We start from the raw sequence: 22,843 nt of genomic DNA on the forward strand, positions 1-22,843 counted from the left end.
AATTTTGAAGGAATGTTCTCATGTCATGTTTGATGTATGTATTTTGCTCTGACAAAATACAAACTATGCTGAAAGCCATGCTTCTAAGACCAGTTTCTCAGAACTACTGACAAGCTAAATCCTCCAATATGGTTCTCAGTACAGCTGAATTAAAACCTTCCTCTATTGCTTATTGTAGGTTGTTTATTGATTTTTTGCATCCACAATAGTTGTTCATTTTATATGTAACAAAATTCAATAAGTAATGTTTTACAAGAAGGACATGAAAATGGCCCAAATATAAGGGAATACTCAAAAAGAGAAAACTCATAACCGCACATCCTAGAAGTTAACTACAAATGTTACTGTGACTTTCCTGGGATCTTATTAGCTACATGTCTTTTTATCTATATTTAAGTACTTACACGGAGAAGGCAATGGCAAGTCACTCCAGTACTATTGCCTAGAAAATCCCATGGATGGAGGAGCCTGGTAGGCTGCAGTCCGTGGGGTCGCTAAGGGTCGGACACAACTGAGCGACTTCACTTTCACTTTTCACTTTCCACTTTCACACATTGGAGAAGGAAATGGCAACCCACTCCAGTGTTCTTGCCTGGAGAATCCCAGGGATGGGGGAGCCTGGTGGGCTTCCGTCTATGGGGTCACACAGAGTCGGACACGACTGAAGTGACTTAGCAGCAGCAAGTACTTACAAATGGCAAGCCACTCCAGTACTCTTGCCTAGAAAATCCCATGGATGGAGAAGCCTGGTAGGCTGCAGTCCATGGGGTCACTCAGTCGGACACGACTGAGCGACCTCACTTTCACTTTTCACTTTCACGCATTGGAGAAGGAAATGGCAACCCACTCCAGTGTTCTTGCCTGGAGAATCCCAGAGACTGGGGAGCCTGGTGGGCTGCCGTCTATGGGGTCGCACAGAGTCGGACACGACTGAAGCGACTTAGCAGCAGCAAGTACTTACAAAATGTTTGAAAACAGTATGACATATTTTAACAGTATTACCTATTATTAAGTTTAGTTTTAGTATTGGTAGTCCATTCCGGGATTCAGTGTTGTCCTTCTTGAACCTCCCCGAGCCCTTCTCGGACTCCCCCATCAAGAGCTCGATTACTCCCCTTCAGTCTCTCCCCAACCAGACCGCCAACCCGTTAGCCTGGGACTACATTTCCCAAAAGCCTCCAGGGTGGGTCCAACCCCTACTGGGCGTCTCTGGGGCCCCGCCCAAGTCGTTTGGAAAAGCCTTGACTTCCGGCTGCGGCGTTCGGAGTTCCAGACCGAGGGCTGCGCTTGGGGTCTACGCTGCGGACCTCTGGGAATGAAACTTGAGCTGAAACTTGAGCACCCCCTTACCCTGACTGTGGGCTACGTTTCCCAGAAGCCTCCACGGGCCACAACCCTTTCTTACCCATCCAAGGCCACCTGTTGCTACCTCGACCGGTCGGTTCGCCCCGATCCTTGGAGGATGCTCAGGCGCGACTGGGCGATCGGGACTGGGCTTCGTTGAAGCTTGGAACACGACGCGACTCGGGACGAAAAAGGTTGTGCCTGCCCAGGCCCTGCTTGGATTTTTCCTCCCCTGGACTACATTTCCCCGAGGGCCCCTCGGTATATGCGGCTTCCGTACGAAGTTGGCCGGAGTTCGGACGCAAAGGATTGAGGCATTCGAGGTTGCTTCGCTCACTGGTTTGGGGCGGATTCCATCAGACTGGCGTGAGAGGACCTCAGAGAAGTGAACGGTGAGGGGCCCCGGGGCAGGTCTGGGGTTTGTCAGGAGTTTTAAATATGGGTGGCTGTCGGGCATGTCCAAGCAAGGTGCCCGCGCTCGAAAAATACAGCCTGACGGGGAGGGGGTGGCATCCAGGCCGCCTGTCCACGCCGGCTAGGGGTCGGATGTCTGAAGGTCAGGAGTGTCGCAGCTGTGTGGTTGGCTGCCTGCTTGGGGAAAGCCCGCGAGATGCTCCCTGAAAGTGGTTTGTGCGCCAGAGGTCCGGTGCTGGGCAACCAGGATCTTGCGGGGCTGTGGTGGGTATCCTGTAGAAGCTGGACTCTGGCTCTGTGCGTGGGTGTGTGGGTAGGTGTCTGCGTGGGTGCGCGCGCACCCCCTATATGGCCACGTCGCCGACTCTGCCTTTGGGGCTGGAGCTGGGAATGGCGCCATTTTTGTACATTTTTGGCAGGTGTTGAATGGGGTCCGCGGGTGGGTGGGTCCTGGGCGCTTGCCTCGGGCCGGGATCGCGCTGCCGTTGCACTCTTCGGCCCAAGAACTGACACAACTGCAGCAGCTCGCTCTCCAGCGCAGTGAATCGCGTTCTCCTGGGGCCGTTCATGGTGGTGTCGGGGGTTTCTAGGGTGCTTTCCAGGTGGTGCTAGTGATAAAGAACCCACCTGCCAATGCAGGAGATATAAGAGACGCGGGTTCGGTCCCTGGGTCGGGAAGATCCCCTGTAGGAGGGCAAGGCGGGCCACTCCAGTATTCTTACCTGGAGAATCCCATGACAGAGGATCCTGGTGGGTTACAGTCCATGGAGTGGGAAAGAGTCGGACACGACTGAAGCAACTTAGCACTCTCGCACGGGGTTTCTAGAGCTTTGGGTTGGGATTCTCCTTCTACTTCCACTTCTCTGCTTTTCACCTTGTGGCTGCCAAGGCCCAGTCACGTGCCCCCAGCCTAGAGGACAGAAATGTGGGACTCTAGCAGGTGGATCCAGTTAGGATGTTTCTTTGCATCACAGATCTGGGCTCAGTTTGGGTCTGGAAGTACCCAAAGACAGGCCCTTGTGAAAGAAAGAGGCCACAGTCTGGGAGTCTTTCCCAGGACTCCCATCTGGGCCCCTAAGGTTGTCTGCTCTTCTTTTTGATGATGAGAGAGGTAGCTGGCCTCTTTGGCTTTGGGCTCCCTCTCAGTGCCTGGGGTGGAGCAGGGATTTGTTCTGCCTTGGGCTCCCCCAGGCTCCAGGAAGGACCTGCAGTCTCATAGTTTCTTAACCATTTTCTATTTTTTTCCTTCTCTAAGAATCCAGAAGAGGAGAAGAAAAGAGTGCTGTGCATCAAAAGTCATGGTGGAGGAGGTAAAGTTGTTTGCCATTCTCTTCTTGGAAAGGGCGACTTGTTGGTTTTCAGGACACTATCATTTCAGGATTCTATGGGAAGATCTCCTGGAGAAGGGAAAAGCTACCCACTTCAGTGTTCTGGCCTGGAGAATTCCATGGATTGTATGATCCATGGAGTCACAAAGAGTCAGACACAACTGAGCGGCTTTCACTTTACTTCACTTCATCCAGGAGATTAACAGTAGTGATTTGGAGAAAGGGGGAGAGAGAAGGAAACCACAGATGGTTAAACCCAGGCTATCTGCTTTGCATGTATTCTCATCTGGAGTTTCCATTTCCCTGGATTTTGTTCAGTGTTGTAACAATCTTGGGGGCTTCCTTGATGGCTCAGTGGCAAAGAATTCACCTGCCAGTGCAGGAGACATGGGTTCAATCCCTGGGTCCAGAAGATCCTCTGGAGAAGGAAATGTCAACCCACTCCAGTATTTTTGCCTGGGAAATCCCATGGACAGAGGAGCCTGGTGGGCTGCAGTCCATGGAGTCATGAAAGAGTCAGACAAGACTGAGCAACTAAACAGCAACATAACAGTCTTGAGAGAATGTGCTTGTGTGATTTGGTAGGGAAATTGAAGACCAGAATAAGTTACTTAAATCTTACTAATTTATTTCTTGTAAAAGAAATTTTAGGGGTCCAGGTTCACTGTAGCCTGTTGGCTTCCAAATTTCTAACAGCATGGAATGCCTGCCAGCCCCTTTCAGATCTTGATATTTCTCCATCCCCGCCCAAATAAAAATAACCTAATTGCTCTCTTTGTGATGATTAAAGTAATACAGTAAGTGAAGTCTCTCAGTTGTGTCCGACTCTTTGTGACCCCATGGACTGTAGTCCGCCAGGCTCCTCCATCCGTGGGATTTTCCAGGCGAGAGTACTGGATTGGGTTGCCATTCCGTTCTCCAAAAGTAATACAGGTTTCTTGCAAAAATTTCAAAATTTGAGTAAGTTATTAAAGTTTAATGCCCATGGTCCTACCATCTACAGGTAATCATTATTAATATTTTAAATTATTTTATCTGCACATATGTGTGGGTGTGTAATTTTGTTTTCAGAATGGGATCAAATTACTAATAGAAGAATTTAACTTATTGGGTGTTCACTTTGAACCACTTGTAGCTTAAAGTTCTTGATATGTTATCTTGTTGGATCCATATAACAACCCTATCAGTCAGCTACGAATGTGAATTCTGTGACTTTTTTTTTTCCCCCTCCACATTTTAACTTCTTTGAAACCAGGATGGGTTTTCCAGTTCCTGGCAAGTTATAGTTTAATTGATGACATTTATTTCTTTCCTGGTATATAAAATAATGGTGGCTTTACAAACAATGGCATGTCAGATTTGATGAAATTTGGTATTATTCTGAGTTGACAGATGAGAAAATAGATTCTGCTGAGTCAGTTGCTCCAGAATTACAGTTAATAAATGGTACAGTTGGAATTTCTAAATTGCCTACTGATTTTTCTTGGCCATTTGTCAGTTTATACATTAAGCATATTAAGCATACATTAAGCAAAGTTCTTTTCAGAACTACTCTGTCATTTATAGGTTGTTTTAGAAGTATTTTTTCACAGTTAATCTATTTTGTGTGTGTTTCTGTCATGCCAGAAGTTCTTCTCTAATACAAAAATATAAAATCACTCATTTTTCTAAAGTACGTTTTGTCTAAGCAGTTTAATCTTTAAGGTATCTGATTTGAGATATAACTACAGAATATTGGCTGTAAAATTCCTGTGTGTGTATGTGCTCAGTTATGTCTGGCTCTTTGGGAGTTTTTCCCCCTCAATGTGTCTGAGTTAGAACTCTTTTTTTTTTTTTATTAATTCTGTCCAGTTGCTTTTCAGAACTACGTATTTCTTTAGTCTTGAAATATTTAGGCTAAATATTCTTTAGAAATATTCTTTTTTTTTTATAAAGAATAAATAGAAAAAAAGAAAGAAGAAATATTCTCTTTTTTTTTCCCTTGGATAAATCTGTTTCTTCCTTTGTCTTTGACTTTTCTTATGAATTCTGTGGAAACTTACTGAGTTTGTCTTCATATTTCCATTCTGGTCAGAACCTTCCTAAGATTCTGAGAAAGGGACCATATCGTCCTCCTCAATTCTCAGCACATTTTGGTGAGGAAGAAGCTCCAGCTTCCCTTTGCCCTTCAACCTTTGACTGTCCATTTCTCCCTCTATTTCCTCCTCTTAGAATTCTTGTCGTCCTTTCTCTGTATTAATGATATTTGCACTGCATAAAAGGGTAGCGCCCACCTCCCGTTTCTCCCATTTCTTATCTCTCTGACCATGAACTTCCTCAAAACTTCTGTATAATGTAGTCTGCAGGCTTTGGGGAATATGCTAATAATGGAAATGTCACCCCACTGTCTTTGTGCCAGGTAAAACTTTTGTGGGAACAGGTAGTGCATTTACCTAATTGAACTCCTTGAAAGTGTTAGTTGCTCAGTTGTTCCAACTCTTGTTGATCTCATGGACTGTAGCCCGCCAGGCTCCTCTGACCATAGAATTCTCCAGGCAAGAAAGAATACTAGAGTGGATAGCCATTCCCTTTTCTAGGGGATTTTCCCCACCCAGGGATTAAACCTACGTCTCCTATATTGCAGGCAGATTCTTTACCACTGAGTCACCAGGGGAACCTCGATTGGACTCCCTAACTCTAGTTTATTCCTCCAAAATAAAATAGTCCAATTGCATCACTTCCTTTATTCAGTGAATCCCTGTTACTTTCAGGATAAAACCCCAGCTCTTTCACACTATTGTTTATTTACTATAGTGAATATCTATATTTACTAGAGCACCAGTCCTAGTATTGGCCTTGAGTGGTAAGTCAAGATGATGTATTTAGTCCTGGCAAAGATGACCGTCATCCAAGGCCTTTCTTTTCTGGCCCTTTCGGATTTCTCCAGCATCACAGCTGTCCACTCCTTTCCCAGAATCCCTCACCATTTACCCCCATTAACTTACCTTTCCTCAGACACATAGGATGCAATTTGTCTCCCTCTCTACCTCCAACCTAGCACATTCACTGTTCTTGGAATGCTGTTCAGTCTGTTTTCATTTGTTGGAATTCTGTTACTTTTCTGGGCCCCAGTTACTCTTTTACATGTTACGTGAAATTTTCCACATACCCCTCAACTTAAGTGAGTCACTGTTAGTTCATTTTAAAGGAATTCCATTTATATAACTGCTTCTTTCCTCCCTTACCCTTCTACCTTTGATTTCCCCTCATAGTGTTGTGCTCTGCAGTGATAAACAGAGCAAACCAAGTGTTTTCTGCTTCCCTAGATGCAGAGTCCAGCTCAGGGTTCTTGCCAAGGATCAGGAAATCCCTGGCTGCATGTGCAAGGGTCAGAAGTGGAAGGGCATCATCTGGAGGGCTGGAGAAATCTAAATTTAAAGCCAAGCAGTGCCACTGCTTACTGCAAACTTGAGTAAATTATTTCTTCACTAACCTAAAGAGTCACAGGCCTTTCCTGAAGATTAATACATATAAGACACCAGGGACTAAAAGTGCTTAATGCACTGTAATTGTGCTTGAGGCACAATGAGTACTGCCTATCAGCAGTAAGGCTGAGGGTAGGAATGAAAAGCAGGAAAGCCATGGATGATCTTGGTTGGGGACCAGGATGTGCAGACCATGAGGATTCTGAAAATTATGGTTTCATGTAAAGCTGTCATTGGAAAAGACCCTTATTGAAGTCAAAAGGAGAATGGGATGGCAGAGGATGAGATGGTTGGATAGCATTACCGACTCAGGGGACATGAATTTGAGCAAACTCCGGGAGATAGTGAAAGACAAGGGAGGCTGGCCTGCTGCAGTCCATAGGGTCACAGAGAGTCGGACATGGTGACTGAACAACCAGAACAACAACAAAAGTCATGGCAGCCTGCATACAGGTAGTTGAGCTTGGCTGAGGCTGCTGAGAACCTGCTGATCATACTGGTTGTTTGGCCCACTGTTGGTGATTCTGGACAGGGTCTTTGTGGAAAGAGGTTCTAGATTGGGTTCTCGGGGCCCTAGTTCTGGGATATGGGCACAAAGCCAAGGAAGTACTTGAGTCTTAGGCATGGAGGCGGCTGGAGACCTCTGTTGCGGAATCCGTCTAGGGCTGGGCCTGCCTCAGTGTCCTGTGCTCTGGGCCTGAGAATGTCCTCATGTCTCTAAGATGCTCCTCACCTGAGGAGCTGAGCATCTTCCTGATAGACCAAGGGTCTACCCGGGGCAGATCAGAGCAGGCTCTTGTGGGTTCAGATGAGCTCCTTATGGTGGAAAGTTATTTCTTCTGAACACATTATGTACAGTTGGATTCCCTGGAGTTCAGGGAAAGCCAAGGTTTGTTACTCTTCCTCAGGTGGAGAAAGAGAAAGGGACTCTGTGTCTGTGTGTGCACGCACTGGGTTGCCAAAGGCAGGAAGATAGGAACAGGGGAGGAGAGAGGAAACTTCATTTGCGGACTCTGAGGTCAGTCTGGTGATTCAGGGCTATTCTTGCCTCTTCCTCCTTTGCTTTCTTAACTTGTATTTCACTTGGGTGAACCCAGGATACAAATGATCTGGTTTGTAACCCTAAAAGCCATGCTTACGTGAATTGATGTTTCTTCTGTCTCCTACATCAAGAGCATTTTTTTATTTTGGAAGATTTGAACTGTGGATTTCTTTTTCCTGGAACTGCTTGCTTCCCTGAGCCTCTCTGAAGAACTTGTTCTCCAGTTCTTCCAATTCCAATGAGTGTCGCTGCTGTCCCCTAAGTGTCTCTCTTCCCCAACAAATGTTTAATCGTTTATTCAGAAACTATTTAGCATTCCATAAGTGTATATCCTTCCACTGGGAGTACTGATGGAATGGGAAAACCAACCCTTGCTGGAAATTGTGTCCCTCTCTTGTTAGAGCTGTGCTTTGATGAAGTGGAGGTGAGTGGTTAAGTGAGACTCCATGTTGAAGACTTGGGTTTTCCGATTATAGTGGATGCATGCCCAGTCCCTCAGTCGTGTCTGACTCTTTGTGACCCCATGGACTGTAGCCCACCAGGCTTCTCTTCCATGGGAGTTTCCCCACAAGAATACTGGAGTGTGTTGCCATTTCTTTTTCCAGGGGTTTCCAATTAGACAAGAAGGTAATTGATACTGATTTTTTTGATTATTAGTATTTGCTCATATTTTTGGCTCTGAGATTTTTGGGGACTAAGGATATGATAGAGATATGATAGATTCTGTGTATGCAGTTATGTGATAGTCCACATGGAACCTGTGGGTCCATTTTGAACTTGTGTAGTGTTTTCTCATTGTGGGTCCCATCGTGTGAGTCTGGATCTTACTCCATTAGTTCTGGGAGTTCTGAAACAAAGAGAGTATAGTTGGGGACACTTTATTATAACAGGAACCATTCAACCAGATGTATAAATTATTAAGAAGTAATGACCCTTGTAACTGCAACAAAACTTTAGAGAACTTGTCTAAGCTAGTGCTGCAAAATACAGCACTGAATACATAAGATGGGGTGTTGTACACCCAGAAAAAATGTCTATTTGTGGACATGGAGAATAATTAGGATTAAATATTCTGGCATATTTATGAGCCTGAGTTTTTAAGAAATGATTAAATCACATGAGCTATATTCAAATCCTATTTTCAGAGAGAGAGGTTTTTAAAGATATCTTTGAATGATTCAGACTTTTGAACAAATTTCTTAAATGGGTAAATGCAAGGAGATGATCACAGTGTTGTGTGCTGAACATAGCATGTGTTATGTACTTGTATGTACAGTTTTATTTAATTGGGAAACACTGATTATCTAGACTTTGATTATTCCTAGACCTGGCTGGATAATGAAAAAGGATAATGCCAAAGAGGTTATATCTGTAGTTGCAGGCATGTTTAAGAATGATTTGAATGACACAGGTACTGTAACCAATATTTTATAATAATTATAAATGGAAAATAATCTTTAAAAATTGTGAATCACCATGTTATGTACCTGAAACATACAGTATTATACATCAACTATATCTCAGTTTTAACAAATGGTGTGTACACCAAGAATGTGTACTGTGATCACCCTTGTTTCCACACTGAACTGTATGTTTTTTTTTTTCTTTTTTTTCTAATTGAAGTATAGTCAATTTACAATGTTGTTAGTTTCAAGTGTACAGCAAAGTTATTCAGTTATACATATACGTATCTTTTCAGATTCTTTTCCTTAAAAGTTATTACAAAATGCTGTGTATAGTTCCCTGTGCTATCCTTATTGGTTATATTATATATATATTAGCAGTGTGTATGTGTGTTAGTAGCTTAGTCGTGTCCAGTTCTTTGTGACCCCATGGACTATAGCTCACCAGGATCCTCTGTCCATGGAATTCTCCAGGCAAGAATACTGTAGTGGATTGCCATTCCCTTCTCCAGGGGATCTTCCCAACCCAGGTCTCCCTCATTGCAGGCAGATTCTTTACCGCCTGAGCCACCAGGGAAGCCCTATATAATAGTATATATATGTTAATCCCAAACTTCTAATTTATCCCTCCTCCCACCCTTTCCCCTTTGGTAAGCATAAGTTTGTTTTCTGTCTGTGGGTCTGTTTCTGTTTTATATATAAGTTCATTTGTATCATTTTTTTTTTAAGATTCCACATATAAGCAATAACATCTTATTTGTCGTTCTCTGTCTGGCTTACTTCACTTAGTATGATAATCTCTAGGTCCATCCATGTTGGATGGATGTCCAAAACATGCAAATAGCATTGTTTCATTCCTTTTTATAGCTGACTGATATTCCATTGTATAAATACACCACATCTTCTTTATCCATTCATCTGTTGATGGACATTTAGGTTGCTTCTGTGTCTTAGCTATTGTCAGTAGTGCTGCAGTGAATATTGCAGTGTATGTATCTTATTGAATTATGGTTTTCTCCAAACATATACTCAGGAGTGGGATTGCAGGATCATATGGTAGCTCTGTTTTTAGTTTATTAAGAAACCTCCAAACTGTGTTCCATAGTGGCTGTACCAATTTAGATTCCTACCAACAGTGTAGGAGGGTTCCTTTTTCTCCACACCCTCTCAAGCATTTATTATTCATAGACTTTTTAATGATGGCCATTCTGACTAGTGTGAGGTGATACCTCACTGTGGTTTTGATTTGCATTTCTCTAATAATTAATGATGTTGAAGCATCTTTTCATGTGCTTTTTCCACCTCTGTATGTCTTCTTTGAGATCCCTTGGACTGCAAGGAGATCCAACCAGTCCATTCTAAAGGAGATCAATCCTGGGTGTTCATTGGAAGGACTGATGCTAAAGCTGAAATTCCAATACTTTGGCCACCTCACGCAACAAGTTGACTCACTAGAAAAGATTCTGATACTGGGAGGGGTTGGGGGCAGGAGGAGACAGGGACGACAGAGAATGAGATGGCTGGATGGCATCACTGACTTGATGGACATGAGTTTGAGTGAACTCTGGGAGTTGGTGATGGACAGGGAGGCCTGGCGTGCTGTGATCCATGGGGTCGCAAAGAGTCCCATGCTGTGATTCATGGGGTCGCAAAGAGTTGGACACGACTGAGCGACTGAACTGAACTGAACTGATGTCTTCTTTGAAGAAATGTCTGTTTAGGTCTTTTGCCCATTTTTTGATTAGGCTGTTTGTTTTTGATACAGAGCTGTTGATTTATCCATTTTGAAAGGTCCAGCATGTCCTTTTTTTCCAAACAACGTTTTCCTATTGAATTGCTCTCTTAATTTTCTTTTATTTTCTTGAAAAGATTTTGTCCCATTAATTTCTGTGTATTTTTATCTGTGGTTTCAGGATTTCAAGTTCAAAGATGTGGTCATTTACTTCTCTCAGAAAGAGTGGGAATGCTTGCACTCTGCTCAGAAGGATTTGTACCGAGATGTGATGCTGGAGAATTATAACAACCTGATCTCACTGGGTAAGTTGATTTGTCCTCCAAAACTCAGAATTGGTCTTAAACTTTTATATTTATTTTAATAATTTCTTGTGAAGTGAAGAAGTGAAAGTCACTCAGTCGTGTCCGACTCTGCAACCCCATGGACTATACATACATGGAATTCTCCAGGCCAGAATACTGAAGTGGATAGCCTTTCCCTTCTCCAGGGGATCTTCCCAACCCAGGAATCAAACCCAGGTCTCCCTCATTGCAGGCAGATTTTTTACCAGCTGAGCCACAAGGGAATCCCAATTTCTTGTGAGTCCTTCCTGAATGCTTGGCTGAATTAACAATTCTTCCTAAGTGCTTACCAAAGAATGCTTTGTCCCTTGTGAAGTTAGAAACTGGCTGCTCCTTTATACATTATCATGTGTAAAACAGATAACTAGTAGAAAGCTGATATATAACACAGGGACCTGAGCCTGGTGCTCTGTGACAACCTAGTGGGGTTGTAGGGGGAGAGCAGGGAAGCTCAAGAGAGAGGGGATATATGTATATAATTATGACTGATTCACGTTGTTGTACAGCAAAAACCAACACAATATTGTAAAGCAATTATCATCCAATTAAAAATACATTAATAAAATAATGCATGCAGCCTAGGAAAAACAAACTTAAAAAATAAATATTCAGGACCTGAAATAAAAAAGAAAAATAAATCAGTTGCTCCATTGAACTTTATCTTCTTCCCCCTTTCCTCTTACCCTTAATTTTCTTACTCCTCTTTCGTGATAATCATGGACTGATTTTAATTCTGGGACACCCACAACATAACTTGATCCTTTTTTCCTTTCTTGAACAGGATTTGCCAATTTTAAGCCAGATGTGATCTCTTTATTGGAGCAGGGGAAGGAGCCCTGGATGGTTAAGGGCAAGGAGACAGAAGAATGGTGCCCAGGTGAGTAATAGAGATTCACATGGGAAATGCCGTGGAAGGTGTGACTCTCCTGGCCTATGAGAAGGCGGGCAGCACGTCTGAGATGTTGTTAGGAAAGCTCGCCAAGAAGCCTGAGATCTGGAGAAGAGAGTAATGTGTAATGCGAAACTGATGTTTCACATAAGTCTTCCAGTTGTTATTGCAGTTACCACTTTCTTGCTACTCTTCCTCATATTCCCTCTGATTTCAGGAAGGAAGTGCCTTTCTGCTTTCCTCCGTTCCTCCTTTCCATGAGATAACCATTTTCACCACACTTTGGGTCCAGTTTTGTTCTGATTTTTTTTTTTTAATAATTTTTATTTATTTATTTTTATTCTTGACTGTGCTGGGTCTTCATTGCTGCATGGGCTTTCTGTAGTTGTGGCAAGCTGGGCTTCAACTAAAGCTGCCCTCTAGTTGTGGTGTGTGGGCTTCTCATTGCAGTGGCTTCTCTTGCTGTGGAGCACCAGCTCTAGGGCACTCAGGCTTCAGTAGTTGCTGCATGTGGGCTCAGAAGTTGTGGCGCATGGGCTCAGTCACTCCTTGGCATGTGGGATCTTCCCAGACCAGTAGGTGGATTCCTTACCACTGAGCCTCCAGGGAAGCCTTGGGAGAAATTATACCAGTAGATAAATTAATGAACAAATACGTAATTATAAAATTGAGAAAAAGATTATGAGGGCAAAGAAAAGGATATAGAATAGAAAATTAAGATTTATAGAATGAAAGAAGCAGGCCATGGCAGATATCCTGGAACAGAGAGCATGCAAAGAAGCCAGAACATTTCCTGAAAGATGAGAATATAATTGGCATGACATGCAAGTTGAACGGAGGCCAGTATAGTGAACTCATGGTGAGTGAAGGTGACAGTACCTCAAAATTAAGTTGAAGAGGGAAGCAGGGGCCAGATGCTGCAGAATTTTGCAGTTCTGATAGTGAATTTTGTATATTTTAGGTGAAGGGGGAAGGCACTGCATTTAAACAGTGAGACCTACATTTTGAGTTGCCTCAGAAATCAGTGAGGGAGATAGAAAAACATACCAATAGCCATACATTCGGCAGACAAATATTATTTACTTTGTGCAGGTACAGTGAAGGGTGGACAGACAGTACAGAAGTAAACAAGTTAAAATATCTGTTGAGTTTAGAGGTGAAGTATACTGATGTTTGCAAGGTGACTTGATGTTTAGAGGGGTAGATAGATGTATAGTAAGGCAAGTAGATCCAAACATTTATTGTAGAATCTAGGTGATGAGATTATGGGAGTTCACTGTCTAGTTCTTTTCATTCTTCTGTGTTATGAAAACTTTCAAGAATAATGTTGTGGGAAAAGATAAAATGACATGTGATAAGTACACTGCAAAAAAGTACAGTAAGTAGATTGATGAAGGTCCTGTTTTGTAAAGAGTGGTCTCTTAAGTTGGCATCTAAATAGAGGTCAGAATGAAGTAATTGAAAGAGCCATGTTGATATCTTAGGGAAGATATTTGTAGGCAGAGATTCTGAAGGAAGGGTGTGCTTGGCAAATGTGAATGTCTGGTTGGTCAGGGAGCTAGAGTCAGCTTATGGGAGGGGATAAGGCAGTAAGGTCACAGAGAGGTAGTGCAGGACAAATTCTGGAAAGGCCCTGTGGATCACTGAGGGATTTTGACTTTTACTCTGGGTGAGAAGAAAATCCAGTGGGTGATTTTGAGCAGAAGGACATGATCGAACTTATTTTAATAAGAGCACTCTGGCTACTGTGTTGGGGATGGGATATCAGGAGGAAATAGGGAGATATGATGCTAGGATAGTGTTTTGTTAATCTTGGTGAGGGATGGCTCTGGACAAGGTGATTACTACTAGAGATACTAATAGAAGTAATCAAAACCTGGGGCTAGCGATGAGAGGACTTGCTGTTAGATAATGTCCTACTCCTTTAGATTCTCATTTAGTTGGTTGGTTCCTAGACATTACATATTTTTTAAAAAATATTTATAATTTATTTATTTGGCTACGCTGGATTTTAGTTGTGGCACATAAAATCTTCAGTGTTTAGTTACCAACTGCTGGATGCAGCATGTGGGATCTAGTTCCCCAAGTAGGGATCCAAGCCAAACCCCCTGGGTTGGGAGTGCGGAGTCTTAACTGCTAGACCACCTGGGAGGTCCCGGGCATTGTATTTTTAACAAGTTCCCCAGCTGATTCTCACCAGAAGTGAAAAGTCACTTCCCTGGGACTTCCCTGGTGGTGCAGTGGCTAAGACTCCAGTACTTCCAGCACAGGGGGCCTGGGTTCAATCACTGGTCAGGGAACTAGATCCCACATGCTGCAACTAAAGAGTTCACATGCTACTACTAAGACCTGGCACAGCCAAATAAATAAATATTTTAAAAATCACTTCCTTCATAAGTTGCCCTCATTTTCTCTATTCTTATTCCCCTCCCGTCCTTTTTTATTTCAAATTGTAACGCAGTGTTAAGAGCAATTTAAACTATTCACTATTTTTAGTTTGTTGTTTCTACCTTTCTCCTGCAACATGAAAATACTCTTTTCTTTGTTATCTTACAGACTGGGAATCTAGAAGAGAAGCCAAGACTTTATCTTTAAAGGAGGACAGTTATGAAATTCAGTCATTGCAACTGGAGATAACAAAGAGACTTACAAGCTCTAATCTTGAGTGTCCTAGAGTCAGAAATACCAGAAAAGTCAGATGCCACTTGGAAAGGCTACCGGAAGAACATTTCAGACAAGCCATAATAACTTCTGAAGAAAGATCCACTTCCATTCAGCACACAGATCCTAGAGCACCTCAGACAGCTCCTACTGGAACAAAATCCTGTGAATCCAAGGAATGTAAGACTTCCAGGTCCCAACCACACCAGAGTCAACATGAAAGAAGTTATAATAAGGAGAAAGACTCTAAATGTGGAGAATGTGAGAAAGCCTTTAATAGTAGGTCAGACTTGATGAAGCATCAGAGAATTCATGAAAGCCAAAAAAGTAATGAAAATAAGGAAGGTGACTTTATTTGTGACTCTCAGATTATGAAATCTCAGAGCATTAATACTGCTGAGAAACCTCATAAATGTAAGGAATGTGGGAAAACCTTTCATTCTACCTCACAGCTTAGTAAACACCAAAAGATTCACATAGGTGAGAAGCCCTTTAAGTGTACAGAATGTGAAAAGGCCTTTCCATCTACCTCACAGCTGAAGTTACATCAGAGGATTCATACCAATGAGAAATACTACGAATGTAAGGAGTGTGGGAAAGCCTTTACCCGACCCTCACACCTTCTTCGACATCAGAGAATCCATACTGGTGAGAAACCCCATAAGTGTCAGGACTGTGGGGAAGCTTTTCACTATGACACACAACTTAGTCTTCATCAGATAATTCATACTGGTGAGAGACGCTATGAATGTAAAGAATGTGGGAAGGTGTACAGTTGTGCCTCACAACTGAACCTACATCAAAGAATTCATACCGGTGAGAAGCCTCATAAATGTAGGGAATGTGGGAAAGGTTTTATCTCTGAGTCACATCTTGTCCGACATCAGAGTGTTCATACAGGGGAGAAACCATACAAGTGTAAGCAATGTGGGAAAGCCTTTCGCCGTGGCTCAGAACTTACCAGACATCAGAGAGCTCACACGGGTGAGAAACCTTATAAATGCAAGGAATGTGAAATGGCCTTTACTTGTAGCACAGAACTTATCCGGCATCAAAAAATTCACACTGGTGAGAGACCCCATAAATGTAAGGAATGTGGGAAGGCTTTTATTCGACGATCAGAACTTACTCATCATGAGAGAAATCATAGTGGTGAAAAACCCTATGAGTGTAAGGAATGTGGGAAGGCCTTTGGCCGTGGCTCAGAGCTTAGTCGACATCAGAAAATTCATACTGGTGAGAAACCCTATGAATGTGAGCAATGTGGGAAGGCCTTTATTCGTGGCTCACACCTTAGTCAACATCAAAGAATTCATGCAGGACAGAGGAGTGAGTGAAGATGTGGGAAACCTAAAATTTGACATCTGAGAGAAGCAAATGGCAACCCACTCCAGTATTCTTGCCTGGAAAATTCCACGGAGAGAAGAGCCTGGTGGGCTGCAGTCCATGGTGTCACATGACCAGAGCACGCATGCATGAGGGGTTGGAGGGAGATGGCTGGTAACAATAAACAGGTAAAACTAAAAAAAATAAAAATTGACATCTGGAAATTTGTGCTAGTAAAACAAGCCTATAATTGTTAGGAACATGGGAAAGCATTTAAAGACAGCAGCTTAATATCACACTTCATACTGTGGATATGAGGCCTTTAATTAAAGGCCAGAATTTGACATGTGTTACTGATGAGTTGCAGTCATGAAATTAAAAGATGCTTACTCCTTGGAAGGAAAGTTATGACCAACCTAGATAGTATATTAAAAAGCAGAGACATTACTTTGCCAACAAAGGTCCTTCTAGTCAAGGCTATGGTTTTTCCCGTGGTCATGTATGGATGTGAGAGTTGGACTGTGAAGAAAGCTGATCGCCAAAGAATTGATGCTTTTGAACTGTGGTGCTGGAGAAGACTCTTGAGAGACCCTTGTACTGCAAGGAGATCCAACCAGTCCATTCTAAAGGAGATCAATCCTGGGTGTTCATTGGAAGGACTGATGCTGAAGCTGAAACTGCAATACTTTGGCCACCTCATGCAACGAGTTAACTCACTGGAAAAGACTCTGATGATGGGAGGGGTTGGGGTCAGGAGGAGAAGGGGATGACAGAGAATGAGATGGCTGGATGGCATCACTGACTCTGTGGACATGAGTTTGAGTGAACTCCGGGAGTTGGTGATAGACAGGGAGGCCTGGCGTGCTGTGATTCATGGGGTCGCAGAGAGTTGGACGCGACTGAACTGAACTGAACTGATGAGAAAAATTATAAATGTTTGGAATTGGGAAGGGTGTATCTGTATTTCTTAATTATTAGACATCAGAGTTCGGTTGGTGAAAAAGTGAAAAACTCCATGAAGATAAGCCAACCGGGCGGACTTAGGAAGGTAGTGAAAATGTTAGAGACAGAAATCATTCTAACTTTTCTGAACATGAAGGGTCATTAGCCTTTATGGGAAATCAAGTGTCATAATACAAATATCATATAGATGAAAAATCTGCTAAAATTAACCTGAACCAAATCAGAGTGGGAAACAGTTTAACCAACATTTACTGTTTACTTCACCATTATTGCTCATTTCTTATAGGGCTAATTACTTAATCAATTAGTAATATTAGCATCATATTTCTTAGCATTGTGTACATTGTATCCCTTATCTGACTCATATTGAAAGTGTGCTAAATGAGAGTTGCATTATATTCTTTTTTGTTTTCCCAGTTTTGTATTAGAAATCCTCTAAGAGGAAGGCCTTACAGTGTACAGTGACTGTATGAACATCTTACATCATCTTTCTTTCCTTCTAGAATGTTAGATAGTTCCTTCTGGAGAAAAAGTTTAAAACTGAAACTTTTCATCGATTGCCTTTTTCCCCACCAGGGGATTCATAGTGTAAGGAACTCCAGTATAATAAAAGTGGGCTACTGTAAGGTCAGAGAGAAGATTTAGATGATTTTTTTAAGACCTTCCAAAAACCAGGAGACATATGCCACAATCTGTCTGACCTCTCTTCTAGTGAATTAGAAAATAAAGCCTCAGACAAAATCCATTTCTCTACAAGGAAATTTAAGATACCTATATAAGTTTTACATTAAAAAGGAAGTCAAATTATCATTCAGCAAATGGATGACAAAGAGACAATGTTAAAATTTGTTGGATGCAACCAAAGCTTTACTCAGGGAATTTAACTTCTTTCAGTGTATGTATAGAAAACGGGGACAATTAAAAGCCAGGATTTATTCTCACTATTATAAATACTTAGTCCACTGCCAGTTCCTAAGAGGTTCTCAGTAAGCGTTTGTTGGCCAGAGGAATGAGCGAGTGAAAAATGAGCGAGTGCATTCACTCGCTCAACAAGCATCCTGCTGTAGTCTCTTGAGGTGCTCTAGCAAAATAAGTGCAAAACCGAAAAGACACCTTGAAAACTTTTTGAAGTGAAAGAGATTGCACCCTGGACAGAAAAAATTCAAGCATCATAAGTGAGAAAGTATGTGTAACTGCAGAAATGAAGGAGATCAAAGGGACTTCACCTGGTGGTCCAGTGGCTGAGATTTAGCCTGCCTTTTCTTACTTTGGAGGCTGCTTTATTGGTAGTTGGGCAAAGCTCACTTTCCTGGTCCTGGAGGAGTGGCTTATTAATACATGGAGTCCCTCAACATTTCTTTCTGCCCCATCCATGCTTCAGTCATCTTCTAATTAAGTTAATTGTGAACAGCTCACATGGGGCATAAATAAAAATACAGGGACGTCCAGGCTTAATTGTGCAGTGATAAGGATGAAAGGCAGGGACAACATGTCTTTGGTGACTGGATTTTATTTGTTTGGCTGCTGCCTTCCAGGGCAAACACAAACCTTTTAACTTCTTTATTGAAGTCTTTCCAAATCACAGGTAGACTGCCAGACATTTTCCATTTTGCTCCAGGATTTTTTCCCCTGAGCCGTAAAGACTTCAACAAATGCACTTCCCGGGCACTCATGTGTGAACCTTCCCACAGGGAGATTGGGGAGCAGAGCTCAGGGCTTCTGGAAATTAGGGTGATCCTGATACCTGGAAATCGATGGGTGGGAAGCACTGTGCCCCATGGGCAGAAAGCTCTTTCCAGCTCTTGCCCAGCTCCACCCTGCGTTCAGGCGGAGCCCCAGGTCTGGGTGCACACTAGGGCCTGGGTGGGCTTCAGCGGTTCCCCCACTTCCGTCCCCAACCAATTCTGTAAGGAGCCTACATGACGGTGTCCAGATGCGGAACCTCTGCTGCTGCTGCTAAGTCGCTTCAGTCGTGTCCGACTCTGTGCGACCCCATAGACGGCAGCTGACCAGGCTCCGCCGTCCCTGGGATTCTCCAGGAAAAAACACTGGAGTGGGTTGCCATTTCCTTCTCCAATGTGTGAAAGTGAAGTTGCTCGGTCGTGTCCGACTAGTAACAACCCCATGGACTGTAGCCCACCAGGCTCCTCTGTCCATGCGATTTTCTAGGCAAGAGTACTGGAGTGGCTTGCCATTGCCTTCTCCAACAATCCCCAATTTAAAAAAAATTTTTTTTAATTTAATTTGGCTGTGCCAGGTCTTAGTTGTGTCATGTGGGATCTAGTTCCCTGACCAGGGATTGAACTTGGGCCCCCTGAATTGAGAGCCCGGAGCCTTAGCCACTGGACCACCAGCGAAGTCCCTCGATTTTTTAATTCCTTTTATGAATGGAAAAAATAATCACTCAGGCTAGTTTATCCCCTCATCTGAGAACAGGGAATCTTGCTTTCTTATGCAAATTATTACTTCTTATCCAGTACTCTTGCCTAGAAAATCGCATGGACAGAGGAGCCTGGTGGGCTGCAGTCCATGGGGTCGCTACTAGTCGGACACAACTGAACAACTTCACTTTTACTTTTCGCTTTCACACATTGGAGAAGGAGATGGCAACCCACTCCAGTGTTCTTGCCTGGAGAATCCCAGGGATGGCCGAGCCTGGTCGGCTGCCGTCTATGGGGTCGCACGGAGTCGGACACGACTGAAGCGACTTAGCAGCAGCAGCATGCAAACTATGCTTGAGTCTGGTGAATTTACCAGGGGCTCTTTTAAGAGTTCTTTCCAAATGCAGCCACATGGAAATGCTACATTAAGGGAAACAGTGGATTTTGAAAAAGAATAAAGGACTGATTTGTGCAGCCTAATCCTAAAGAATATCAACCCTGAATATTCAGTGGAAGGACTGACGCTGAAGCTCCAATACACCGGCCACCTGCTGTGAGGAGCAGACTCATTGGAAAAGACCCTGATGCTGGGAAAGATTGAAGGCAAAAGAAGGGGGTGGCAGAGGATGAGATGGTTACATAGAATTACCAACTCAACAGACAAGAGCTTGAGCAAACAGGGAAGCCTGGGACGCTGCAATCCATGGGGTTACAGAGTCAAACAGGACTTGGTCACTGAACAACAACAAAATATCCTGTTAATGGCAGATGTATCAGCAAAGCTGAGATTTAACCATATCCTGTTTTAATTGATTGAAAAAATTATTACAGATGATCTTAAGGCTCTGATTAAATAAATAAATGTTCCCTGGTGGCTCAGATGGTAAAGAATCTGCCTGCAATGCGGAAGACCTGGGTTGTTTGATCCCTGGGTTGGGAAGATCCCCTGGAGAATGGCATGGCTACCCACTCCACTATTCAGGCCTGGAGAATTCCATGGACAGAGCCTGGTGGGCTACAGTCCATGGGGGTTACAAAGAGTCAGATATGACTGAGTGACTTTCACTTCACAACTTCCTTAGTGTTGCAATCAACTTAGCTTCTGGTCAGTCAGTTGAAAAACTGAACCCTAAAAAAATATTTTTATTGTTAAGATTCATAAAGTGTACAGGTGTCCTCCAGTCAAACACCACTACCAGGAACATTCCTGTAAAAGAGCAAGTTGGGTTTACTGTTCGTTGCAGCAAACACATACCATTGGGAACCATGGGGGTGTGTCCACAAGAAGGTGCTAGAAGGCTTGTTCTTGTGTTTATTGATTTAGAGAAGGTTTAAGGAAGTGAGCTTTGTTCTAGTTTGGATGTAGTCAGGAATTAGGGCTAACTTTTTTCTTTTTTTTAAAGAATTGAAGTATAGTTGATTTACAATGTTATGTTAGTTTCTGGTGCACAACAAAGTGAGTCAGATATATACACACACACATACACATATGTATTCTTTTTCATATTCTTTTCCATTGTGGTTAACTACAGGATATTGAATATAGTTCCCTGTGCTATACAATAGGACCTTGTTGTTTATGACTACATATATTAATAAATCTTATCTCTGGGGGGGGCAGAATAAAGCAAGCTTAAAATTGCAATTGGTAAAGAAATAGCAGTCATTCCTATTATCCAGGAGCATGTTTGGCATTTTGTGGTTTGAAAAATGTTCCTGTTTTATCTGTTTCAGTATTATTACAGAATGATCTTGTTTTTGTCTTGACCCATTGGAGTCACAGAGGTACCTGTCTGCTGTTGCTAAGTTGCTTCGGTCGTGTCTGACTCTTTGCAACCCTATGGACTGTAGCCTGCCAGGCTCCTCTGTCCACAGGATTCGCCAGGCAAGAATACTGAAGTGAAGTGGGTTGTCATGTCCTTCTCCAGGAGGTCTTCCCAACCCAGGGATCGAACCCAGGTCTCCCACATTGCAGGTGGATTCTTTACCATCTGAGCCACCAGGGAAGTGAGATCACTGAAAGTCACCAGGAAAACACCAAGATGTAGCTGAAGGGCCCTGAGCAGCTCCAGCACACCAGGGGGTGCTTGTCTGTTTCTACAGTACATAAAGGGCATAAATCTTAAGTGTACAGCTTGATGTCATTTTATCTACTGGGAAATATAAATAAATAACATATTGGGGGAACTTATTTCTATTTGCAGATACATGGCAGAAAACATACTTAAAAAGGAGTAAATCATAAGAGGTCCTTCCTATCTTTTGAATACAATTATTTGGTATGATTTAAAATGAAAACTATGGGCGTCTCTAATAGCTCAGTTGGTATAGTCCATGGGGTTGCGAAGAGTCAGACCCGACTGAGCAACTTTCACCTTCACTTTTCACTTTCAAATGAAAACTGTATCTAAATTTAACGTTAGCAAAACAATGAACACTGTAACACAGTTACAACACATGCTATCTATGAAGAAAATAAGTCCAACATTTATAAATGGTGTAATACCTGGCATCATCGACTCAATGGACATGAGTTTGAGCAAACTCCAGGAGATGGTGAAGGACAGGGAAGGCTGCCATGCTGCAGTCCATGGTGTCGCAAAGAGAGTCGGACATGACTGAGCAACTGAACAACAATACCTGGAATTATCAATACCTAGATTACTTTAATCGGAGAAGGCAATGGCAAGCCACTCCAGTACTCTTGCCTAGAAAATCCCATGGATGGAGGAGCCTGGTAGGTTGCAGTCCATGGGGTCGCTAATGGTCGGACACGACTGAGAGACTTCACTTTCACACATTGGAGAAGGAAATGGCAACCCACTTCAGTGTTCTTGCCTGGAGAATCCTAGGGACAGGGGAGCCTGGTGGGCTTCCGTCTATGGGGTCACACAGAGTCGGACACGACTGAAGTGACGTAGCAGTAGCAGATTACTTTAATGGAGAAGGCAATGACAACCTACTCCAGTACTCTCGCCTGGAAAATCCCATGGACAGAGGAGCCTGGTAGGGTGCAGTCCATGGGGCCGCTAAGAGTCAGACACGACTGAGCAACTTCACTTTCACTTTTCCTTTCATGCATTGGAGAAGGAAATGGCAACCCACTCCAGTGTTCTTGCCTGGAGAATCCCAGGGACGGGGGAGCCTGGAGGGCTGCCGTCTATGGGGTCGCACAGAGTCGGACACGATTGAAGTGACTTAGCAGCAGCAGCAGATTACTTTAAGGATCCTAAAAGAATCAATGAGAAAACCCAAAAAGAAACAGAGAAAGTACGTGAATAAAAACCACTTTTAGGAAAATATGATTGATCAATAAACACATATGAAAAAATGTGCTCAATTTGCTTGTAATCAGGGAAATACAGACACTCATCTTTAATAACTGAAGGGATTCAAAATTGGTTCAAGGATGGGGCAACAATCTGGCAATATGTGAAGCAAAGTCTATACAGCACTTCTAGATATGCACCTTTGAGAAAATCTTGTCTCTATAAAGAAATACACAAAATGATATTTAATATAGCGTTTTTATTACAATGAAAAATCATTTAT

General features: G+C 42.9%; 1 protein-coding gene across 1 annotated transcript; it reads left to right on the plus strand.

Moving 5' to 3' along the window:
- The first annotated feature begins 1,241 nt into the window (after nucleotides 1-1,241).
- LOC129546115 (uncharacterized) lies at nucleotides 1,242-16,661 on the plus strand. The gene is made up of 5 exons (XM_055410938.2): nucleotides 1,242-1,736; nucleotides 3,014-3,068; nucleotides 10,909-11,032; nucleotides 11,853-11,948; nucleotides 14,517-16,661. Exons 2-5 carry the CDS (start codon nucleotides 3,057-3,059, stop codon nucleotides 15,956-15,958), a joined length of 1,674 nt encoding a protein of 557 aa, XP_055266913.2. The 5' UTR covers nucleotides 1,242-1,736; nucleotides 3,014-3,056; the 3' UTR covers nucleotides 15,959-16,661.
- The last annotated feature ends 6,182 nt before the right edge of the window (nucleotides 16,662-22,843 follow it).

The sequence above is a fragment of the Moschus berezovskii genome, chromosome 22, assembly GCF_049115385.1.
Source record: "Moschus berezovskii isolate FMDL1 chromosome 22, NW_MosBer_1.0, whole genome shotgun sequence".
NCBI classification, from domain to species: domain Eukaryota; kingdom Metazoa; phylum Chordata; class Mammalia; order Artiodactyla; family Moschidae; genus Moschus; species Moschus berezovskii.

Excerpts from the sequence above, each read along its gene's own strand:
- LOC129546115 (XM_055410938.2), top strand. Across the intron at positions 11,033-11,852 it reads TAACAACCTGATCTCACTGG|GATTTGCCAATTTTAAGCCA; the intron begins GTAAGTTGATTT and ends TTTCTTGAACAG. Across the intron at positions 11,949-14,516 it reads GACAGAAGAATGGTGCCCAG|ACTGGGAATCTAGAAGAGAA; the intron begins GTGAGTAATAGA and ends GTTATCTTACAG.